This window comes from Drosophila pseudoobscura, chromosome X (genome assembly GCF_009870125.1).
Source record: "Drosophila pseudoobscura strain MV-25-SWS-2005 chromosome X, UCI_Dpse_MV25, whole genome shotgun sequence".
Taxonomy (NCBI): domain Eukaryota; kingdom Metazoa; phylum Arthropoda; class Insecta; order Diptera; family Drosophilidae; genus Drosophila; species Drosophila pseudoobscura.
In genome coordinates, this window is record NC_046683.1 from 55,898,507 (window position 1) to 55,921,732 (window position 23,226).

The following is a 23,226-nucleotide window of genomic DNA, read 5'->3' on the forward strand; positions in this document are numbered from 1 at the left end:
GTCATCCTTCGGCCATCGACAACTATCTCAAGGACCTTGGCATGGCAACCAAGGCAGGAACTACGCGGACTCCTAGACTTTAGATAGATCTCGTTGCTGTTAGTTTTAAGGACATAAATGTTTTCCACTTGTGTATATATTTATACTAGGTTAAGTTATGATGAATAAAACTATTGAAAAATCATCCTTGCTGTATCCTGTATAAGGAAATCTATACCGATTTAAAAAAGGCGTGGCACGCCCCGATCGGTTCACAAATAGCGGAGAAAACCAAATATTTTTGATTGGGGAAAATGTCCTTGATCCTTGAAAAGGACTCCATTAATTCAGGGACATTTGTTCGACCCCAGGGAGCCGTCGCTCCCCTAGATCGGCCCACAAATAGCCAAGAAAACTAGATATGTATGGTTTGGGTTTCTATAGTCCTTACCGAAGGATCTAGGAGTTTTTCTGATCACGGCGGGCCATGGCACGCCTAGATCGGCTCACAAATGAGCAGAAAAACAAGATATATATGTCTGGAGCAAATATCCTAGATCCTTGGTCCTTGATACGGAATGCATTAGATCAAGAAATCTATTTCGATCACAGGAAGCCATCGCAAGTCCCGATCGGACAAGAAATGGCGGACTTATGCCATAAACAACAAATTACAACAACAACATCCAACAACAATCACTTTCCATTTGGGGCCACTCAAAAACGCGATTTTTCGATTTTCAGATCTGGGATACCAGGCGAACAGAAATCAGCAGAAGGTCGCTAGTTTTTTTAAATTTCTTTTAATTTTATTTTTCCGCTTTTTCATATTTTTTTGGCCGTTAAAAATTGTAACAAAACGTTGCATACTTTTGGGGTCTGGAAAAATGGCGGGGGAAAAATTTTAAAAATCCAGCGACGTTCTACTGATTTCTGTTCGCCTGGTATCCCAGACTTGAAACTCTCGTTTTTGGCCATTTGAGCAGTCGCAAGTTGAAAGTTGTTGTACAACAAATTTTTGTTATGTTGTTGTTAACAACAACTGTTGTTGGTTTCTCCGTTATTTGTGGCCCGATCGGGACATGCGACGGCTTCCTGCGTTAGGAATAACATCCTTGATCTAATACATTCCTTATCAAGGACCAAGGATCAAGGATCAACCACTACTATACATATTTAGTTTTCTGGGCTATTTGTGGCCCGATAGAAACGTGAGACGGCTTCCTGTGATCGGAAAAATGTCCTTGATTTAATGGGGCTTATTTCAAGGATCAAGGACATTTTCCCCCAATCAAAACATATTTGGTTTTCTACGCTATTTGTGAACCGATCGGGGCGTGACACGCCTATACAGGATACAGCAAGGATGATTTTTCAATAGTTTTATTCATCATAACTTAGCCTAGTATAAATATATAAACAAGTGGAAAACATTTATATCCTTAAAACTAACATCAACGAAAACTATCTAGAGTCTAGTAGTCCGCGTTCAGATCTTGCAAGGGGTGCGCTTCTGTCCTGCTGGGATACGATTCTGTCTGGCCGGGATAGGTCTCGGTATGTCTCGAATGCTCATCGGTAATGTTTGGAAGCGCTCCGTCTGGCCGGGGGAAATCGGGTACGACTCGGTTTGTGGTAAAGCGTCGGCTACATAAGTCCACTGTGGAGGAAGATATATTTTTAAAAAATGTCCACAATTATATACTGATTCACTTACGCGTCTCGAAGCTGAAGCCCAGCGTACTTCTTTTGGCGTCATGGCTGTCTCCTGGTGACGCGGCGTTAGCCGAAAGCTTGAGCCGCAGATCCTGGGAAGGCTCGGAAGGCTATATCTCAGCCTAATAGGGCCAGATCGGCGAAGGACCTTGTCTCCCAGGATCGTGAGGACCCAGCCTGTCGATTGGCATAAAAATCTCGACCACGAAAATGAGGCCGATTTTTGGCAAATTTAATGATGTAACCATCATGATTTTTTGCGAAAATCGTGATGGAATGGATATCCTTTTTTCTGGTGCCAATCGGTTGGCAGGACTCTCCCGGTCACGGAATGACATGCCGCGCCCCGATCGGCTGCCGTTTAGCAGAGATACAGCTTGCAGAAAAAACCAGTATTTGCATGATGCGGAAATCCACATTTTCGGAAGGCTATATCTCAGGCAAATAAGACCAGATCGGCGAAGGACCTTGTCTCCTAGTATCGTGAGGACCCAGCCTGTCGATTGGCATAAAAATCTCGACCACGAAAATGAGGCCGATTTTTGGCAAATTTAATGATTTTTTGCGAAAATCGTGATGGAATGGATATCCTTTTTTCTGGTGCCAATCGGTTGGCAGGACTCTCCCGGTCACGGAATGATATGCCACGCCCCGATCGCCTGCCGTATAGCTGAGATATAGCTTGCAGAAAAAACCAGTATTTGCATGATGCGGAAATCCACATCTTCGGAAGGCTATATCTCAGGCAAATAGGGCCAGTTCGGCGAAGGACCTACCTTCCCAGGACAGTGGGGATTAACCTTATCGATTGGCATCAAAATCTCGACTACGAAAATGAGGTCGATCACGAAAAAACACCATTTTAATGAATGTCAGTTGACGCTCTGTTAAAATATTCATAATTGTTTTATTTTATATCTTCGCCTTCCTAAGACTGATTATGTATATGAACAATAATCTTTTAACTATTTTGAATAAAAAGATGCATTGGGATTGGGATTACACGTTGAAAACAATTTGATGTATTCAAAAAATACCAATATTTAAGCTACTTGTAAATATTCGATCTAAAAATCTACCAATCGGAGCTAATTACAATTTTGGCCAATCGTTTTTATATTACAGACAATCAAAATACAATTTGGGAACACTTAAAATCGACATTTAGTATGTTGAATATATCGTGGTAATCAAAATAGTTTCTCCCATTGTTTTCAACACTTCGCTTCGAATTCAGTTCTAAAAATATGCTTAACATGCTATTGATATCAATTTGTATATGCAGTATATTACTCGCATTTAAAATTATTGCAACCTTCAATATGGGGGAACCTTCTCTTGGAGACGCTCTACTGCAGACAGTGTACAGTGCACAATGATAGCACAATCTTTTCTTAACAGGAAGAGGTGTATAGGTACTATTTTGAATACGTATTCGCTTAGGGTATTAGTCGTTTAGATAATGAATCGAATGAGCATAAGTGTGTATAAAACGAAAGACATTTACAAAAGTGAGGCCGACACTCTGGGTTGTATAGGGCCCGCTAAATAAAAATTTACAAATACAATTGAGCATACAGGTCTTACATCGTACTCCTATGTCATATTCTGAACGAACTGACCAGCTATTAAACAATTACATATCGAATGAAAGACGCTCATTCTACAAAAAGACAGACACAATACACAACTAAAATGCTATCGAATAAATTAGGCTAAAATGCAGACGCTTTAAAATATCATGGTTCGCATTAGTTGCAACTTAAAAAAATCTATTCCACGTGGATGGTGGAGTGACTGTGAGAAGAGTGAAACAGTGGTATGGTGCTTATTTGCGGAACTCCGGACTGGAGCTGGGCGAAGCAGTCGACACATTGTCGATGTTGGTGTTGTCGAAGCTCTCGTGCTGCGGCTCTGGCTCTGTGGGTGGCTCTGGCTTCGTCAGCAGCACGGTCATGTTCTTCAGATTGTTGGGTTTCTCCTCATCGTGGTTGATGTTGAGCATGGTGTCGTTCATGCGATGATAGTGGGGCTTCTGCGAAGTGCTTGGTCGCGAGTAGTCCAGATGATCGTATTCCCCTATGAAAAGTATAAGAAAAGGTATCGTTTTAGTACTAACAAACTTGCGTTCCCATTAGACAATGGACAGGAGTGACAACGGGTCAGACAAAGCACTAAAATACACAGGATCGATGCCCAACTATTGCTTACCCTCCGGAAACAAAATCTTGCTATAAATTTTTACTGATTTTGGCCAAAATGTATGCAAATGTGGAATACATGATTAGTTGCAAAAGCGTCGAGAAAAGTCTGGAATAAAAAGTATGCAAACGTACCGGGATCCTTGTAGCCCTCCTTGTGCTTGATCTCATCGTAGACATGCTCCTCCTTCAGGGAATCATTGTACACATTCGGATTCGTTAGGTCCGCATTCAGGTTCTTGTTCAGCAGATCGTGGTTATAGTTGATCGAGTAGCTTCCCACTGTGAATGGACATATCTAATCGTTAGCCACCATCCATAGACATACATCGATCTGATCGCACTTACCTCTGCCACTGGCATTGGAGTCGTCGCCTCCGTATTCGGTGCTCAGCGTGCTCCTCTGATCGAAGTTGTTCATCTTCCGCGCATTGTTCTGCAGTAGGCGCGTCTCTGCCTGCATCCCGTACACGGGATTATCAAAGTTGTGGTTGCTGGGCGGCCAGGTGGTTCCTGTTTCATGCGTGTAGTGCACGTGGGCGATCTCCGTTTTCAAATTGGACACCCTGCGTCTGTAGTATAAGAAGACGGCGAAAATAATGCAGGCGAAGAGTGTGAGTAGCACTATCGTGAGTGCAACGCTCGCCCGTCCCGCTGCTGGAACACATGGAAGTAAGGGTATAGAGAGGATTAATAAGGGGAGATCCAGGGGCATCCAATCCATTGAGGTAGGACTCACATTCATCGCTGGCTTCGGCGATGCGCTGGGATGCAATCAGCTCGTCGCAGTTCTCGCCCGTGTAGCCGCTGCGGCAGACACACCCGTTCGCCGCATGGCACTGGAAATTGGCCGACGGACACGCGCAGGCGTTCATGCAGTGCTCGCCGTAGAAGCCCTCTGGGCACACCTCATCGCAGCGGGTGCCGGTCCAGCCGGTCTCGCAGATGCACATGCCGTCGTTCTTGCGACAGACCTTGTGGTGCAGGCAACGGCACCGCTGGGCACATCCCTGGCCGTACGTGTCTGTGGGGCAGGACTCGTTGCAGTTGGCCCCCGTCCAGCCGGGCAGGCACTGGCACTGGCCACTCACATGGTTACACTCGCCCCCGTGCTCGCAGTTGCACTTGAGCTTGCAGCCGGGGCCATAGAGTCCAGCGGGACACGGATGCTCGCAGGTGAGGCCTATATATCCGGTGCGGCAGAGGATCTCGCCCGTGATGTGGTCACAGCTCTTGTTACCTACCAAGCAGGGGAGCACGTGTATTATTAATGATGGATTAATGATGATTTATTCCTGCACGACTCCGACTTACCATGCAATATCTCGGGACAACGCTCCTTGCACTCCATCCCATAGAAGCCAGTCGGACAGGGCTCGTTGCAGTCGACCCCGGTCCAGCCGGGCGAGCAGATGCAGTTGCCGTTGTCCGGGTCGCAGGATGAGTTGTTCAGGCATCTGCAAACTTTATCACAATTTTCACCATAGTAACCGGTCCGACAGTTGGTCTCGCAATGAACGCCTTGGGTGTTGGGTGTTGGGCATCAGAAGACAAGGACAACAGGACGACAAAAAAAAAACCAGGAACAGAAACAGAAACACAGTGCAAAACCAGAAAAAGCTAATTAAAATTTGTAAAACCAAACGACATGCATGCCAAAATGATGTATAGATAGGTGGATATGTGGATAGAGGAGGGGCGATGGGATGCGATGGATGAGTGCAATCGGTTAGTGCTATGATTTGTCTGTTAGAAGGGGCAATCCTGCAGGGATTCGATTGGGAGCTGTTCCAGCTGCTCCAGCTGTTCTTTATTGAATCATGAACGGATGAGACTAATGATCTGGGGTGAGAGGACGTAAGGGCGTGGAAAGGTAAATGGAATCCCAGATAGTACCTCCCCAATCCTGCTTGCAGATGCAGCGCCCGTTGGTGGCGTCACAGGCCAGGCTGTTGTGCTGATCGCACTGGCACTTCTGACTGCACTCGTGGCCGAACTTGCCCGCATCGCACTTCCGGTCGCAGTGTTCGCCTGTCCAGCCAGCGGCACAGGTGCAGGTGCCGTTCTGGGGATTGCACGCGGCATTGTTGTGGCAGTCGCAGACGTTGCGACAGTCCTGCCCGAAGTGGTTCAGGTCGCAGGGCCTGTCGCACTTAATGTTCTTCCAGCCGGCGGTGCAGAGGCACTGACCCGTCTCCGGCATGCACTTGGCCCCGTTCTGGCAGTCGCAGCGCAGGGCACAGTCCTGGCCGAAGGTCCCTGGGGGGCAGCTCTCCTCGCAGGTTGGTCCCTGAAAGCCGGCAGCGCACTGGCACGTCCCGTTGACGGGGGAGCACTTGGCCCCGTTCTTGCAGTTGCAGGTCTGCTCGCAGTTGAGGCCGTAGCGCAGGAAGGTGCAGGGGCGCGTGCACTGGGCACTGCTCCAGCCAATGCTGCACTGACAGCGTCCCGTCTCCGGGTGGCACAGCTCCGTGTGCTCCATGTCGCACTCGCACGTCTGATTGCAGTCCGGCCCGTACTTGTCCCTCTCGCAGATCCGCTCCTCGCAGCGATCCCCGCGCCAGCCCGCGTTGCAGATGCAGGCGCCGGTGGCCCGGTCGCAGGTTGCGTCGTTCTCGCAGCTGCAGGTCTGGGTGCAGTTCAGGCCGAAGGTGTTCAGGGGGCACTCGTCGAAGCAGCGCTCCCCCAGGTAGCCCGGCGGGCACTCGCACTTTCCGCTGATGTGGTGGCAGGGTGCTCCTTTGTAGCACTCGCAGGAGAGCTCGCAGGCGGGACCGTAGCTGCCCACGGGACACTTGTTGGCGCACACGTCGCCCGTCCAGCCCGGATTGCAGATGCAGGCCCCGCTCTCGGGCTCGCACTTGCCGTCGTTCTGGCAGGGACAGTCCTGCTGGCACTGTGCCCCGTGCTTTCCGTCCGGACAGCGCATATCGCATCTGATTGGGAGGGGGCGAAGGGGAGATTAGTATGGGGCTCTCGGTTTCTCTTGCCACGATCTGGCGGTCACTTACAGAGGACCCGTGAACCCGGGCGCACAGGAGCACTCGCCCGAGACGTGATGGCACTTGCCACCGTTCTCACAGCGGCACTCCTCCAAGCAGCTGGCGCCAAAGCGCCCCTCCGGACAGACATCGGCGCACCTGGCGCCCGTATAGCCCTTGGCGCACTCGCACTCCCCGCTGAAGGGCTCGCAGAGGGCGTTGTTCAGGCAGTCGCACTGCATCGAGCAGTTCCTTCCGTACCAGCCAGGTGGGCAATCTGGCGTACAAAAAGTTATATAAGTAATCTAAATCTCTCTCTCTCTCTCTCTCTGTCTTTCTTAGAACAGGACTAGACGTTAGACAGGATGTTGCGACAGTTATTTGCTGTTTTCTCTTGCTATTGGTATTGGTATTGGTATTGCTTTGCTTTGCTGGTGGCTAAGCCACGCCACGCACAGGAGTTCTCCTCCCGGAGCGTGTCGTGTGTGAATTTAGATCATCTAGATCCTGCGGGGGGGACTGCGCGTGTGTGTGTGTGTGGGGGTAGGTGTGACAGAGGATTGGGTGTGTGTGTGTGTGTGTGTGTGCATGTGTGCTCTTGGTTAGACTAAAGATTGCAATTCACAAAACAATAAAAAGAGATAATCCAAATAAGGCTAGAAGCTACAAGCTACAAAGCGCATACAATATCGAATATACAGTATAACAATATAGCAGTATAGCAGGAACAGTTAGGCTACAGTTATACAGAGGTGCATATCATCGGCAGGCCGAAGATGGCATACCCTTGCAGAGGTTTTACAGAGATAGTGCCGCCAACTTGAGAGGCCTCGTGGCTCTTGGCTTCCAAAAAAAACCTATGTGCATATCTCCGAACTGGAATATCCTTTAATAATCCCACAATGAATCGTAAAGTGTCTGACAAATGTTTCGTTGTGTATCGGTCTTCTAACGACTTTAAATTTTGACGGAAAACTTCAATCGACTTCAAATCGAACCAAGAAAAATAAGAAATGTCTAGATGGATAATGGAGAGGGGATAGTGGGCTGGATCAGCGCTTTTCCCTGCGGCTCTTGAAGTAGTAGTAGCGATTGCCCATTCCCGGTTGTTGGACGTGCTCCCGGAACTGCTCCAAATTGAAGCTATTCGGATCGAAGTGAAAGGGACCCAGGTCGAGCACTGTGCTGTGGCTGGACACCGACTCCACAATCTCTTGGGGGACGGAGGCTTTGGCCGTTTTGATCCCCAGCTCCGCCCAAATGTCGTACTCGGCGGCCTCCTCCTTCTCCGACACCTGGGACTCGATGGTGGTGTCGCTGGGCGTGAGAATCAGAGGGGGACGCACCTTGACGCACTCCGCCCGGCGGGCGCGCTCGTCCTCCAGCTTCTTCACCAGCGGGTGCTTGATGCTCTTGAAGTGCTCCCTTATGTCCTGCTCCGTTTGGGTCTCGTCCCCGATGTAGGAGTGGTCCGCTTGGAAGCCATTGCGCCTCACTATGATATCTGCCTCAAACTCCTCGTCGCTATCCAGGTCGCAGCCGCGGCAGTCGAAGTGCGTGACCTTTTGGTTGCTCTCCAGGGCGCAGATGAGTCTCCGACCCGTGCTGCTGTTCAGCGGAATAGCCGTCATGTCCAGTCGCCGTAGCGGCGGATGGTTGCGCAGCAAAAAGCCGATACTCTCCGACACCGCCTCCTTGCGAGCCGTAATGGCCGACACGTTGAGCTCCTCCACATGCTCGGTGCCGGCAATGTAGTGGATGAGCGTCGACAGGGCCCGGTCACTCATTCGGTTGTGGGCCAGACCAAGGTACTGCAGGTGCGTCCCTCCTGCATCTCCGCTGGCGCCGTTCTGGTGGCGCTGCTGCAGGGCGGCGCCAATGGCCGAGGCCGCATTCTGGTCCAGCTGGTTGTACTCCAGCTCCAGGGCCTTCAGCATGCTCCCGCCCTCCAGCAGGGAGCCCAAAGTGGCCCCGCAGTCGTCGGACATCTGGTCGTAGCCAAAGTCAATCACTTCCAAGGCCTTCAGGTTCTTGAGGACACGGCAGAGGACGTGCAGCTTGAGATGGTCCATGCGGCTGTTGCGCAGGCGGAAGATCTGCAGCTTGTCGAGCTCCTGGAGGCCCCTGGCCAGCCGCACTACGTCCTCGGTGGAGAACCGCAGGTGCCGCTTGTGGAAGTCGCGCCCCATGTGGGGCCCCAGGAACTCGAGGGAGAACGAGACGAGGTTATCGAAGAAGCGCACAAAGCTCAGGTCGATGTGATGGCAGTGCTCCGAGGGGAAGTCGTAGCGACGGAGCCGCTCCAGCACCTTCTCCTTGTTTCGCCTGTCCACGATCTTATCTTCGTCGTCCTCCGGCTCGGGCTCCACCTTCATGCTGAAGACGCCCATCACTGTCTTCCTGCTCTTGCGGCGCTTCTTCTCAGGCTGCTCGGCGGGCCTCTGCCGCATAAGGGTGCGACGGTGCACCCGCTGCTCGTGCGCCTCCTTCCTGGCGGCCTGCAAGCGCCGCAGCTGCTGTCGCACGGCGTTGCGGGAACCACGCGCCACGCGTTTGGCCTCCTGGATGTCATCCAGAAGGTACATGACTCCTTCGACTGCCGCTTCTACTGCCGCTGCTCCTGCCACTGCCACTGCCACTGCCCCTGCCCCTGCCCCTGCCGGCTGCTCCTCCTCCGTTTCCACTCTATTAAAGTTGATCTTAGCCTGATTCTTCGGGTCGGGCTGCTCTGTGGACTGCTCTTCGGAGCACTCTCCCTCTTGCTCGTCTGTCCACTCGGAGGAGGTGTTGCGCTCATCGCTAGAAACAATCAGGGCCTCAGACTCCTCCGACGTGACGTCCGGCTCCGAGTCGCTGCTCCCTTTGTGGCGCTGGAAGCTCTCCTCCGAGAGGGACTGCAGATGGCGGATGTCCATGGTGCGCACATGTTCCCGCACGAGTGCCGCCAGCTCGGCCATCTCGCTCTCCGGCCAGAAGGCCGCCGGACAGGCCTCGACTATCTCCACGTACTTGATGCTGATGCCCTTGCCCCGCCAGTCGTACTCCGAGAGCTTCTTTTGCGCCAGCGACTTGTCCGTGCTCTTGGCCAGCACCACGCGCCGCCAGTAGCGCACATCCTCCACGAAATAGCACTCCCGCAGCGGCAGGTCCACGTCAATGGAGTCGTAGTGGATGCGCAACTTCAGCGGGTCCTCCCGCACGGGCACTGCGATGTGCACAGTGCCCTGACTCTTGGCCAGCGCCCGCACGCACAGATCGGCCAAGGTGCCCAGGCGCTCGTGCTCGATGAAGGCCTCTGCGTAGACCTCCCGATGCCTCTCGCTGTGCAGCCGCCGGGTGCCCATCGAGGGGCGGTACAGCGCGTACTCGTCCAGCAGTTCCGGGTCATTGGGTATCCCGAAGGTGCCGATGCTGATGGGTGGCATGCCGTCCAGATCCTCCTCAATGTCCATGTTGTGTGTCCTGTCCCTTCTTCGTATTCTGTATTATGTACTCCCAAATTGTCCTACGTTTTGTCCCCCTGTTGTGGCATTTGTGTTCGGAATATATCGTATGTATATCTCATGGCTAGCCCCGATTCTGTCAGAGCACTCTGCAAGGGCCTTAAAGGACTAAGCAATGGGACCCAGAGGTAGCCCCACATGCACCCCACCCCCAAGGCGTTTCATTGTACACAAATACGAAAGGGTTAATCGGGGAAGAGAAGGGAAGGGAAGGGAAGCAAAGGTTAAACGAACTTATATCACAGGCAGGGCCGCCATAGCCATGGTCGCACTTGCACTTCTCCGGGGCAATGCATCTGCCGTGCTCGCAGTGGTCCGTACAATGGGGCACGCACTCCCCGCCGCTGGACACATAGCCATCTGGAATGTAGATCGTAAATCGTGAAAATACAGGCTCGGGGCACGTAGGGACTCGAAACTCCCGAGAGACTCACCGCAACAGTCGCGCACAATGCGGTTCTTCATGATTGTCTTGGTCTTGTTTACCACCCGATTCTTGATGCGGTACGTGGAGCAGCGTGGCGGGATGGTGAGGCACCAGTTGGAGCCACGCTCCTGGTACGACTGCAGCTCAGTGTAGACAACTTCAACGGGGTAGCTATGGGTGGATGGGATAGATGGATGGAGATGGATGAGTGCCTGTGATTAGTCTCTCCGACGAGTACTTACCTCTCCCGCCTCTTGCATATGTTGGGGCCATCTAGTTCTGTGAGCTCCGAGTGGACCAGGAGTGCCGGGCCGGCCAACAGCCACCCAAATAGGATTATGCGCAACATGGCGTTGTGGGGTGGGGTGGGGTGGGGAGACCTGAAAAGAAGGGAGAATTCAGAACTGGCTCAGGAAATCATTCAGTACGAATATCTGGGGAAAGCGGCACAACACAGCAAATATCGAAAGCACAGGGAAAATAAAGTAAATAAAAATACAAATACAAAACAAAGCCCATGAACGTATGTACATATATTTCCTCACAGGTGCTGGAATAAGATGAATCCAACTATTACCAATCCACCTTCCCCATTCACCCGTTCGCGGTGTATTTTCGGATCCATGGGATCCTTCGACTTTACCGACCAGCAGCAGCAAGAATAGACTCAATGCGATGCCCTTCCTAGGCCAAATCCACACCAGTCCTCTGCTGTCCCGCTCGATGGGTCCAACAGGTCGCGCACACCCTCCCACCTTCCCTCCGATGGGGGATTCAGATGGGTGAGCGGCAGCAGCCCAGACTCCCCTTCCCCGCGGAGACTACTCCGACGGCCACTACGAGGGCGACTACTCGATGCCCACCGAGGAGGACCAAGAGGAGGAGTCGTGCTCCTGTCAGAGCCAGAGCGAGTTCAGCTCGATAGAGCGCACAGAGTCGGACTCGGAGTGGGAGGAGCTCTCCGACGGCCCTTCCCCCAGGGTCTCCCCGCTGGAGTCCCTCGGCGCAGTCGTGCTCTCCACAATGCAGCCGGAGCACCGTCAGCGCATGGTGGCCTTGTACCACCTCGTCTTGGAGACCGCTGTGGTCAAGGTCGTGCTGCTGGTGCTGAAGATGCTGTGCTGCGCGGAGTTCTGGCTGGTCGAGAAGACCGTGGGCGCCTCCGATTGTGGAACAGCAAGTTCAAGCTGCGCACCATCCAGCGCCAGTTGCTGTGGCGCATGGCCAATGCCCGGGGCGACGAGACGCTCGTTTTCTTTGCCGTGCTCATGACCACGACCACGCCCTGGCTGTTCTCCCGTCGAGGAGCTGGTGTTCCAGATACGCCTGCACCTCGTGCTCTAGGGGGCAGCCATCGAGCAGAAAGCAAAAAGCAGCAAGCATTATCCAATCACACACTGACAGAAGACACACGACCACCCGCCCGACACTCCACCCCTCCCCTCAGAGATGTTTGCACTTCCATTTGGGCATCTATTTTCGTTGATGCCAGAATCGCAATGCACGGAATCGTCTCTCCGTTTTTGGCCGCAATCAAAATACATATGTAGATGCCGAAATATTCGAAATTCAAAGTCAATTCCCACGAGAGAGAGCGAGACAGAGAAGGAGAGAGAGACAGAAAGAGGATGAGAGAGAGAGAGAGAGAGAGAGAGAGAGAGAGGGGAAATGGAGCACGAGACGACAAACTCAAGAGTTTCCAGTCGATCAGATATATCGTTTATGCATATTACGATCCGTTGCGTTTGGACCACTGGGAGGCCACTTGCTCATCCTCATCCCCGTGATTGCATTTATTATTATTATTTTTATTTCGCTGCATATTTGTTCTGCAATTTATTCAATGATAAACGGAGGAGGAGAGCATGCAGCAGCAGCAAAACATTTCCGCTGCAGCAGCGATTGTGGCAGCCGTGGGGCCTTTGTTGCCCCCAATTGCAGGCCCCCGCATACGCACTTCGGAGGCACGGAATCCACCAGAAGCGGCAGCAAATGAATCATTAAATATTCACTGTACTCGTGTTGATTCAATGATCAGTGATCAAAACAACACAACAAAAGCGTCATCATCCACGATCCACGATCCACGACCCATGATCCCTGATCCAGAATCCGTAGAAGCATCCATTTTCAGGGCTCTCTTGGGCGCTGGTTGGGGTACGTCTCCGATTTCAATCCCTTGCCACACGGGCAACCCGAGCAAGCCCCGATATGTAAACAGGGTCAAGTCTACCTGTGCGAAGGGGGCCAAGGGCCAGAGAGGCGCCAAGAAGAGCCCTCTTGGGATCCGATTACCGAACCGATTGCATAAGACTCGGCCCGGAAGTGGACATACTCGTGTGCAGCCCTTTCGCCCGGCTATGGATATTCCCATTTGTGATTGCAGTCTGTAGCGACATGAAGTGAAGCATGCCCCGACAATGTCGTCTGTGGATTTGTGGAAAATACCAGCAATTAGAGCTCTGCCTCTCCCTCTCCCTCCCATCGTGCTCCCATAACTCCAGTTTATACAAAGAGCCTCTGCCGCTAATTGTTGGCTTGTGGCAGCAGCGTGGGGGTGGGGGCATGCGGGGGCATGCACTGCAAATCTGATTCATTTAATCGCCAGGTGGGGGTTGGGGACCTTCGACTGCTACTATCGTACACACTCGTACACTGAGAGAAAAGTGAACTTGGATTTAAAAATTAATATTTTTATTTGATATTGAATCGAAATATAAAGCACAAATCTTTAATGGTAACATGCAACACTTTCTTTTTAGAATTTGTACTCCCCGGTGCAGATATATCGGCAGACATATCGGCATACATTTGCATATCGCGGCTATCGGGTCTTTTTTCTCTGGGTGTGGTCGAAGCATCAACAAAACATCATTTCACTGCCAAGGCTGTCATTAGCCCAGAAATCGCGTGTGCCCCTGCCACTGCCACTGCCACTGCCACTGGCAAGTGGCGCCACCAACAAAGGGGCCACCTGTGATGGAGAAGCACGAGCACGGGCCAAAATACTATAAAAAATTCAATTACGGCAAAGTGCAGAACAACAGAACATCGATGGATGCAGCAGCTGCTAGTCGTTTTACATCAATAATAAACATCACAAATTAATTATTATTTTATTGAGAGCCCATTGGGTCCCCGCTCTTGGCATTACTTTGAACAAAGCAAAGACTTGAAAGGTGGGCAATAAATCATCGCGGAAATCTCGGCAAATGGATAAGAACTTTCCCTGACAATCCCTTGAGATCCACAGGTCCGCGTCAGCGATAATCAGCGACCCGGACAGAGGTCGCAGGCACCAGAGATTACCACCAGAGACGACAGCCAGAAGGAGATAAGAGCTGATAATCCTCGAACACCGAACATGTGTTTCTGATGGGATGACCAGATCAAGTCCCCCCCCCCCCCCCCCCCCCCACATGCTAGGGTAATCAAATTGGTGGGCAACGAGAGACGAGAGGATGCGTAATCCGGTCATGGGCTCGAGAGTGATAATAATAGAGCTTCTGTCCGGCTAAACGAGTAATTGGATTCAGCCGAACAGCAAACGGAGGGGAAGTGCATTAGGATTTACAGATGACTCTGCTGGGGTACTGGGTACTGCACTCCCATCTCCTAGAAGATAAGAATAACAATCCCCCCCCCATGCATTATGAAAGTGTGAGAAAAGTTTCTTTATTTCTTTATTGGAAACAGGGAAGGAAAAAAAAACAAGTTCATTTGCCATTTACTTATTTGTTTAAATGGAAATGTCGTGTATGACTCACGCGAATCTCGGCGGCTAGACGCTTAGCGAAAAACTATCTGTATCTGACACACAGACAGACAGACAGACAGAGAGAGAGAGAGAGATCTTTTCAATGGAAAAACGTGCTTGTTAATATCTGCTACATTGACTATTCCATTCATTCATCGATTCAATTCATTATGGACAGCATCTGGTCTGTGTGATTCATTACGCACTCCTACTAGTATCTGGACTCGTTTCCACTCATTCAGTCGTTCTGCTCGAATTAAGTTCGGCTACTGCGGTGCGATATGAACTGTGTTCAGGCAGGAGTGGTTTCCCCAGCCCCAGAGGGACCACGCGGGATATCATTCCACTCCTCTGTTGACTCGCAATCGCCACAGTGTCTTCCCTCCTTTCCGTTGCACAAACAGCAGTAATGCGAGTGAATGATTCACTTCACTGTGAATGATTTCTAATCGGGTACTGCATAAGCGATAGATGGGTGGGTAATTGATAAGTTATGATTCGTTACGATACGTCCCATAAAAGCTAGTCGCGGGTTAACGTCTGTGTCTGCTCCTTGTCTTTCCTGTTTTATACTTCTAGATTACTTTTATATATCAAATGTATGACTAATCTCCTTGAGGCGAAAAGGCTTGAGACTTGAGTGCCGCTAGAAGGAACTAGCCACTCGATTGATTCCACTTTTAGACAAAATCAAAAGCTTATGCTTTCTCTTTTTTCCCCTCTCCAAGGGATGATTAACGGACGCATAACCTTTTCAAAGTACTGTCTTTTGCAGAGTTCGTTTACTCCTTTAAAGCCTCCACACAAACACATGCATATGCATGCACATATGTACGTGTGTATGTCGCAGTCACAATCTGCTTGTGCTGTGGATGGTTGTTCATAGAGGGGGGTGTCGTATCCGACTCGGGGATATATAGCACACTCCCTCAATATTGCGCAGTTGATTAAAGCACAAACAAAGAACATCGTGCTTTATTTAATATGTAAGTACTCTACATATGCATATGTATGTGTATTCTGCACATAAGACACATCTCTACGCACTCCAGCTTCGAGCTATACTTTGGATATGGAAATCAAAGTGTTATGAATAAACACAGCACGGTCCGAGTACCAGTCCGAGTCCCAGTACCAGTGGCAGTCCCAGTCCCAAATCCAAACACAATCTCAATCTCTATGTAGATCCGCACAGGCAGTGCAAATGTTTCATATCCACAGTTGTTGGTAATTTAACGCCGAGCCAAGAGGCAAGACGCTGATAAAACACTTTCGGAAGCACACACAACCAAATGCAAAAACAATAATAATAAACAACAAATGTTTTGGCCGCAGAACGTGAGCTACAGGCAGGCTGCCGTAAAACCGCTGGAATTTCATTCCAGAGGGTTCCGTAATACGGACTTTGCTTGCAAGATACTCCGAACTTATATTTTAATTAAGTTCCGCTTAATGGAGGCATTATGGGAGCCACCAGTACTGGTGTTTGTGAAGCGATGACATCAAAACTTCAATTTTGGATCCAAAGTACAATAGGAAAACAGATGTACAGCCACGTCAGCGACAGAGACAGCGACAGAGACAGCGACAGCGACAGCCAACAATCGCGAAGCAGCTCTTCGCCAGCTTTCCAAATCCATTTCGCATACAGACAACACCTCTTTATCCATAAATGTGCCCGCTGTATTGGCCAATTAGCAATCGGTTCTCATATTTCTAGCCCGAAAGTTTCCTAGATTCCCCTTCGCAAGTGTGTGCAACCGCTTTTCAGCGGAACGAACACCCCGCAGAGCCCCTAGAACTAGGTGGAACCCACGCTACGGCATGCCATGACAGAAGATACGCCACCAGACAGCCATCAAGAATAGCATTTTGCATAATCAGTGCACTGCAACTGTAACAATACGGCGGGTGCGCGGCCATGTTGGATAATCTATCTGGAAAAACGGAAAAGGAAAGAGAGAAAACTGACAATGGAAGCTCCATCCTCCGAGTCCTTCGGTAACTTTCAGAGCGTCGCGTAATGGATAACGGATAATGGATAGTGGAGGAGACTCTTGTCTCAGCCGCAGCCCGCCGCAGCCTACCCCGCTCCCTCTACTCTCTACACGGGTTTGTTCTGGTCGATCCCAGACGACACACCCGAGTATGGAGCGTGCTCTTCAGCAAATTTCATACGTTCATGCCCAAGCAGAGGATATTACAGTTTTGTGCAGCTGTTTGTTACACTCCACAGAGAAGGAGGCATAAACGATATCCCTATTACAGCCATATATTCTGTATTCTCTGCACCTCTCCCATCATCCGCAGATTGTTAGCCTTGGGTTCATTAAAAGAGTGTCGGCACTTCGGTGTGCCAAAGATACATACATATGTACATATCTTTACCCCTTGAATCAGCTCGTGTTGATTTTTCTGCCGTGCATTGCACTTTTGAGCTCAGGTCCTAAACGAGAGTCACACACCACACACATGCACATTATTATCATTATCATCATCATTATGATAATGACTGTGAGCGAACGAATGCTGATGAAGCCTCATTGTCAATGTCGAAAGTTATGGGATTGGTTAAGGAAACCCAAGGTGGGATATGAAAAGTATTGCGTTCTGCTCTGGCATAGGATCCCAGCTTTAATATTAGGGGAATTCCCTTTCTCAGCAACGATGCGACAATCAACGGACATTGATTAACAGCTGTATGTACATATACACACAGCAAGGCAGTCGCGATTAGATACCGGCCAGCACCGAGCAGCGTAGACACCCAGTACCCTGCCACCCTCCGAGGGAAACAGAGAGCGATGAAGGGGGATCTGTGTGTGCGTATCCAATGAATTAATATTTCATTCTAGAACGCAGATGTCTGCGTTAGTTGGGCACACACACACATAGTACATATATGCTGGCAGCGTTCCCATTCAATCTACTCGACGGCTGATGCACGCCTGTAGCCCCCGCTGGAAACTTCCGCAGATTCTGGAACGCAGAGGATGCGGGCTATCGGCGACAGGGGAAACTACTAAACAGAAAGAGAAGGCGAATTCATATTATTGCCAATTTAATGCAAGAAAAATAAAGAGAGTGGAGTGGGCGATGCCAAAGGCAGAAGAAAGAAAGGCCGTAAACCAAAAGAAGAAGGCACGCAAGAAAGAGAAACCAGAACAGGTTTAACTGTTCTTGGAGTGCTCGCTTAACAACGCTAATTGACACGCACACAGGCACACACGCCACACACACACAACCAGAAGGGCCATAAACACACTCAAAAGCCAAGTGGAACTTTTGTAAACCCCATAATAGTGATAGCGAATAGTGTGTCACATTTCAAGAGCTTCCTTTGTTTGTTTAACCAAAAGGCATTAAAATTAACTAATTTTAGTGAAAACTTACTTTTCTTCTCAACCGAAATTGAGTGGCCTGGGGCCTATCAAATCAACTGCAGTAAGGAATGCACTCAATTTACACTCAATTAGTTTACACGTTTTGCTTTCGTAGTTTCCAGCGCCCTGCCCTGGCTGATTTATTTCGGATGGCACTGACACCTTTCATTCGTCATATACGTATTTATTCATATATTTTTAAATGCTTACAACATCTCGTCAGTCTGTGCGAATTGTTTTCTTTTCTCCACTAACACAGATTTGCACTCAAACAAAAACTCGTTTTTGATCATTTATTTTGGCACGAAACTTTCTGCTACACCAAAATTGCTGAATGCTGCAACAATGTTTTATGTACTATTCATTTATGTGATCGCCGCCCGAGTACCCACCACGAGTTTGTTTAAAAATAAGTATTTCTACTTATAAACCCAACCCAAAGAATAACAACAATACGCACAAAACGACGCAGTTCTTGAACCGTGTCTCGGAACGAACCCGAAATGCACTTCAATTTGGTCGCTTAATTCAAGCTTGTTCACAGCCCAGCGATTCGCAAATGCGGCAAATTCTATTTATTTTTCTTAATGTACGCATACAAGTGTACATCAGCAAAACGATTTGCTCAATTTAATAAAAATTAACGCGACGCAAAGCGTACGGCGATCCGCTCATTTAAAAAATTTGGAATCAGTGTGATGGATTTATTGCTAAAATATACCATCCGCCCCTTAGAAATATACCGACTCATTTTAAAAATATACCGTACATATACTGACGAGTTCAATTTCCTTTGTACATATTCCTCATTAATGATATTCCGTCGAATATTACGAGCTAGAAAGACCCGTCAGCTTTTAACTCATAATTTTATCCGATAATTTAATCGGTTTCCTACAAGGCTGATTAAATTTAAGTTTTCATCTTTATTGTATTGCTTATAAAATAGGGTTAAAGAAAAACCGGTCAACAACAATTTCCACTAAATTAATTTCCTTACTGGTAACTACACGCTAAATACACATTTGCTACATATTAACTACATTTTAATGTAATTACAAAAGGCGACACCTGTAGGAAAAAAGTTCGTCGGTATATTTACGGTATTTTTCTCAGAGTGTGACCGTATATCTTATATCCACAGTCACACTGATTTTAGACACCTTGTCCAAGTCACACACCTTGCAAGTTGTATACTTTTTCTAGTATTTTCCAGTATATTTTAAGACGCGTTATGTCCAATCACTAACCATACAGTATTTAGTGGTTAGTGGTCCAATGCACCATTGTAGAAATGTACCTGGCCACATTGAATTATTATTCGTATTCGTGATCAGCGTCGAAAACCTAGTCGTGTGCCTTCGAGATCTCAATTTATTCAAAAATATCGTGAAAAAAGCATGTCAGAAACAGGATAGTAGAGGTTCTTCACACTAACGGTTCCATGGACATTATATGAATAGAAAAGGGCCAACAATTTCTGAAAATTACACATTTACCCTTCAGGTGTCGCTTTTGAGAACTACATAAAAATGTAGTTAATATATAGCAATTGTGTAGTTATCGTGTAGTTACCATGAAACAAAATTAATTTAGTGGACATTTTTGTTGACATTTTTTATTTAAACCTTATTTTAAAAACAATCCAATAAAGATGAGTACTTAGAATTAGCCAATCTCGCACAAAATCGATTAGATTATCGGGTAAAATTTTGTGTAGGGCGGAGGGTTCTAACTAGCTAGTAATATTCAACCGAATATCAAAATCGAGGAATGTGATAAAATATTAAGGCAAATAACTTGTCGGTATATTTCGGTATGTTTCTGAGGGTCAGACCGTATATTTTATCTGTAAATCACTAACACTCACAGAAAAAATTTTCAGGGCTTAGAATTTGCATCACGCTCTCCCTTTGAATTCGCTGTCGAAAGTTTAATTTAGTCGGGAACACTTACGATGAGCGCTCCAAGCAACAAAATGTCGGCAACAGATCAGATGCGGGCTATGCTGGACCAGTTAATGGGTACCACCCGTAACGGAGACGAGCGACAGCTGAAGTTTTCGGATACACGCGTCTGCAAGTCGTTCCTGCTGGACTGCTGCCCCCACGACATACTGGCATCCACACGCATGGATCTCGGTGAGTGTCCCAAAGTGCATGATCTGGCTTTTCGTGCAGATTACGAGAGTGCGGCCAAGTCGCGAGACTTCTACTACGACATCGAGGCCATGGAGCACCTGCAGGCCTTCATTGCGGACTGCGACCGACGCACAGACTCGGCCAAGCAGCGGCTGAAGGAGACACAGGAGGAGCTGACCGCCGAGGTGGCCGAGAAGGCCAATGCCGTCCACGCCCTCGCCGAGGAGATCGGCAAGAAGCTGGCCAAAGCCGAGGCCCTGGGCGAGGCCGGTGAAGTGGAGGACAGCATGGAGCTGATGAAGGAGATCGACGAGCTGCGCAGCAAGAAGATCAAGGCCGAGCACGAGTACCGCACCTCGATGCCCGCCTCTACGTACCAGCAGCAGAAGCTGCGCGTCTGCGAGGTCTGTTCCGCATACCTGGGGATCCACGACAACGACATCCGTTTGGCGGACCACTTTGGTGGTAAGTTGCATCTCGGCTTCCTCACCATTCGAGAGAAGCTGATCGAACTGGAGAAGACCGCTGCCCCGCGCAAGGTCGAGCTGAAGCGCACGGGTAAGATACCAGATCGTGACGAGGAGGGCCGAGGCGGCAGAAATCGCTACTTTGTAGGTGGCCGTGAGCTGGACCGCCGATCCCGGGTGCATCGCTCGCGTTCCAGGGAGCGCCAGCGTCAACGGGAATCGGAGCGCGGCGACCGGGACCGGGAGCGAGGCAACAGCAGCAGCAATGGGAAGGCCGAAGGCAGCACTGAGCGTTCGTCCAAGGAGGCGCCAGAGGGACCGGACCGTGGCAGCGGCGGCGGTGGGCAGCGCGGTGGACGCGACAATGATCGCATCAATCGCAACAATGACGGACGGGATCATCGCGACCGAGAGCGCGATGGACGACGAGACAGGGATCGTCATATGCGTAACGACAGAGGACGCTTTGGTGGCGGCGGTGGAGGAGGCAGTGGTGGCGGCGATCGCCGGGATGACAGACGTCGCTCTCGTTCCAGAGACCGATCGCCGCGTGGCGAGAGGCGAAACTACAATCATTTCGCTGGTAATCACAACAACAATCATAGCAGCAACAACAATCACCACAACAACAACAACAACAGACGGCGCTCCTACTCCCGCGAGCGCTACCGCCGTTAGGAGAGGCCCCCTGCGCACGTACGTAGAAATAATCCGAATCAGAAACAGAAAAACAGGCACTACAATCTGAAACTAAGAGAACACTAATGAAGCACTCAGAAATTAAAAAGAAAAAACCCTGGAACAATAAATTAATATAGCCGCTCCTTCAGACAGACACTCCGATGTAGAGATGAACATTTGTAAATTGTTAATAATCTCTTATTTTTTATCTTACTCTCCCAACCTCTTAAGACCGAATAAAGCCTAAGCTCTGTTAACCAAACCGAAAAACCCAATCCAATCCAATCCAACAAAAATTAAAACTAAACCCGACCGAAAGCGAGAGAGAGAGAGAGAGAGAGAGAAATGGCCTTACCGAAGCATACATACATATATGAGAGTGCATATGATAATGATTTGATAGTCCCTCGATCCTCGTTGAGAGGGGTTTTTTGGTATGTAGAGACACACCCGAACGTAGAAGAACCCACCACCCAGTCCCCGAACGACATCACATCACAGTGTTGCCAATTTTAGTATAGATATTTGATATTGTAGAATATACATACATATATACATAGAACTAGGAGAAGACCTCCTCAAACTGACAGTACAGTCCTCCGACTGCCTAGCGAGCCATTTGCTTCAACAGAATGATATAGTACCCTATATAGTACTCTATGAATATCGGGCATGAAGGAGCTATATTTATATAGCACATATATATATGTAGCTGTGAAGGAGGGACCTTTTTATACTAGTTGGTAACACTGTACAAACCCATTCGACTCGTAATATACTCGTAATATACTCCCAGCTCTTAGCTCTATTATCTCTCTTTATTGATTCCAACCGAGGCGAATCGCTGTACGAGCTTTTGGGGTAAGCCTCAACCATATATAAAAACTCTTTCTCTATCTGTAATCTTCTCTACTTGAAGTTCCACAATTTTGCAGCCCACACTCAGCTTTTTTTGGTACGTATTGAGTAAATAAATATCCATATAAACACCAGAAGACGTACGTACGTCCTACTCTAGCATTAACGTTAGTGTTGTCTTGGCAGATACTATATACTCATTCGTTCGTTCGTTCGTTCGTACATGCATTTGACATAGATAATATCCAATCCAGATAATCCAATATGATACACGATAGCTTTGGGTACGTATCTACTCCGGCCGTTAAGAGAGAGAGAAAAAGAGAGAGTTCTGTATTTCGTTTCGTTTTGTGTTGGGTACGTATTAACGTTAGAGAAGAAATGATATATGTACGATATGATATGGTAATGATGAAATGATCTAGAGATCGCAGATCGCAGATCGCAGTGTGGTACGTATGTATACTGTAATATATATACAATACTCAACCGTAAGCAGACAGACAGACAGAAGGCTTTAATAGGGGTTGTCGGAGATGCAGATCCCAACGTACGTATTCCTTCAATCTACTCTCATTCTCTGAACCAAAAACCAAAATACAAAGAAAACCAAAATGAAAATATGTATTCTTTTTACTATAAACTCTCGTAGCGGTTTAAAGGAGTTTTTAACATACAATAATCTCGTATTTCTCATGCCAAATGGTGGTGCTCTCTGCTCTGCAAATGCCACAGAATCGATGCAGCCTCTGGGGGCCACACAGATCAAGTACATACTTCATGCCCATCTGTGAGTATTCGGGTCGTCAACTAAAAAAATAAAACAAAACAAAACAAAACTACTATAACTATTACAATATAGCAATCATTATAATAAATATACAAACCAATTATTGTTGGCCTGGGCCTGGGCTTTCTGCTAACGTTTTCGTTCGTTCGTTTCTTTCGACAGCCAAGGATTGTAGTGGGATAATTGTGAAAGAGAGAAAGAGCTTCAATATGTATGTATAAAAAGAGATTGTTTGTGTTTGGCCTAGTTTAACAGTGGGTAAGAATTATCAATACCAACAAATAAAAACTCTAACTCAATTTTCTATCTGATCTGTCTTATATGTCTAATACCTACTTATTA

The 23,226-nt window shown here is 48.6% G+C and overlaps 4 protein-coding genes and 1 long non-coding RNA gene across 12 annotated transcripts; 3 read left to right on the plus strand and 2 right to left on the minus strand.

The window, feature by feature from the left end:
• Positions 1-2,688: 2,688 nt before the first annotated feature.
• Positions 2,689-18,673, minus strand: drpr (multiple EGF like domains draper). Of its 8 annotated transcripts, none has more exons than XM_015188035.2 (12): positions 17,958-18,673; positions 11,050-11,187; positions 10,815-10,978; positions 10,615-10,740; positions 6,908-7,154; positions 5,793-6,832; positions 5,211-5,417; positions 4,636-5,136; positions 4,245-4,550; positions 4,032-4,178; positions 3,907-3,939; positions 2,689-3,774 (listed from the first exon to the last, which is right to left on the minus strand). In XM_015188035.2, exons 2-12 carry the CDS (start codon positions 11,154-11,156, stop codon positions 3,524-3,526), a joined length of 3,129 nt encoding a protein of 1,042 aa, XP_015043521.2. In that variant the 5' UTR covers positions 11,157-11,187; positions 17,958-18,673; the 3' UTR covers positions 2,689-3,523. The 8 variants fall into 8 exon arrangements, with proteins under 8 accessions (XP_015043521.2, XP_002135253.3, XP_015043523.2 ...); XM_002135217.3 differs by having other exon boundaries at positions 4,245-4,553; XM_015188037.2 differs by lacking the exon at positions 3,907-3,939 and having other exon boundaries at positions 17,958-18,672.
• Positions 7,744-10,590, minus strand: LOC4813982 (uncharacterized). The gene has a single exon (XM_001354102.4). The coding sequence runs from the start codon at positions 10,327-10,329 to the stop codon at positions 7,930-7,932; it is 2,400 nt and encodes a 799-aa protein (XP_001354138.3). The 5' UTR covers positions 10,330-10,590; the 3' UTR covers positions 7,744-7,929.
• LOC4811655 (uncharacterized) lies at positions 11,155-12,357 on the plus strand. The gene is made up of 2 exons (XM_033381504.1): positions 11,155-11,172; positions 11,473-12,357. Exons 1-2 carry the CDS (start codon positions 11,155-11,157, stop codon positions 12,355-12,357), a joined length of 903 nt encoding a protein of 300 aa, XP_033237395.1.
• On the plus strand, positions 13,637-14,537 carry LOC117184447 (uncharacterized). The gene is made up of 2 exons (XR_004469808.1): positions 13,637-13,986; positions 14,061-14,537. It is a non-coding gene; the product is annotated as an uncharacterized lncRNA (long non-coding RNA).
• A 594-nt stretch (positions 18,674-19,267) lies between the features above and the next one.
• Positions 19,268-23,075, plus strand: LOC4813980 (putative RNA-binding protein Luc7-like 1). Its single transcript, XM_001354100.4, has 2 exons — positions 19,268-19,763; positions 19,833-23,075. Exon 2 carries the CDS (start codon positions 19,905-19,907, stop codon positions 21,231-21,233), a length of 1,329 nt encoding a protein of 442 aa, XP_001354136.2. The 5' UTR covers positions 19,268-19,763; positions 19,833-19,904; the 3' UTR covers positions 21,234-23,075.
• The last annotated feature ends 151 nt before the right edge of the window (positions 23,076-23,226 follow it).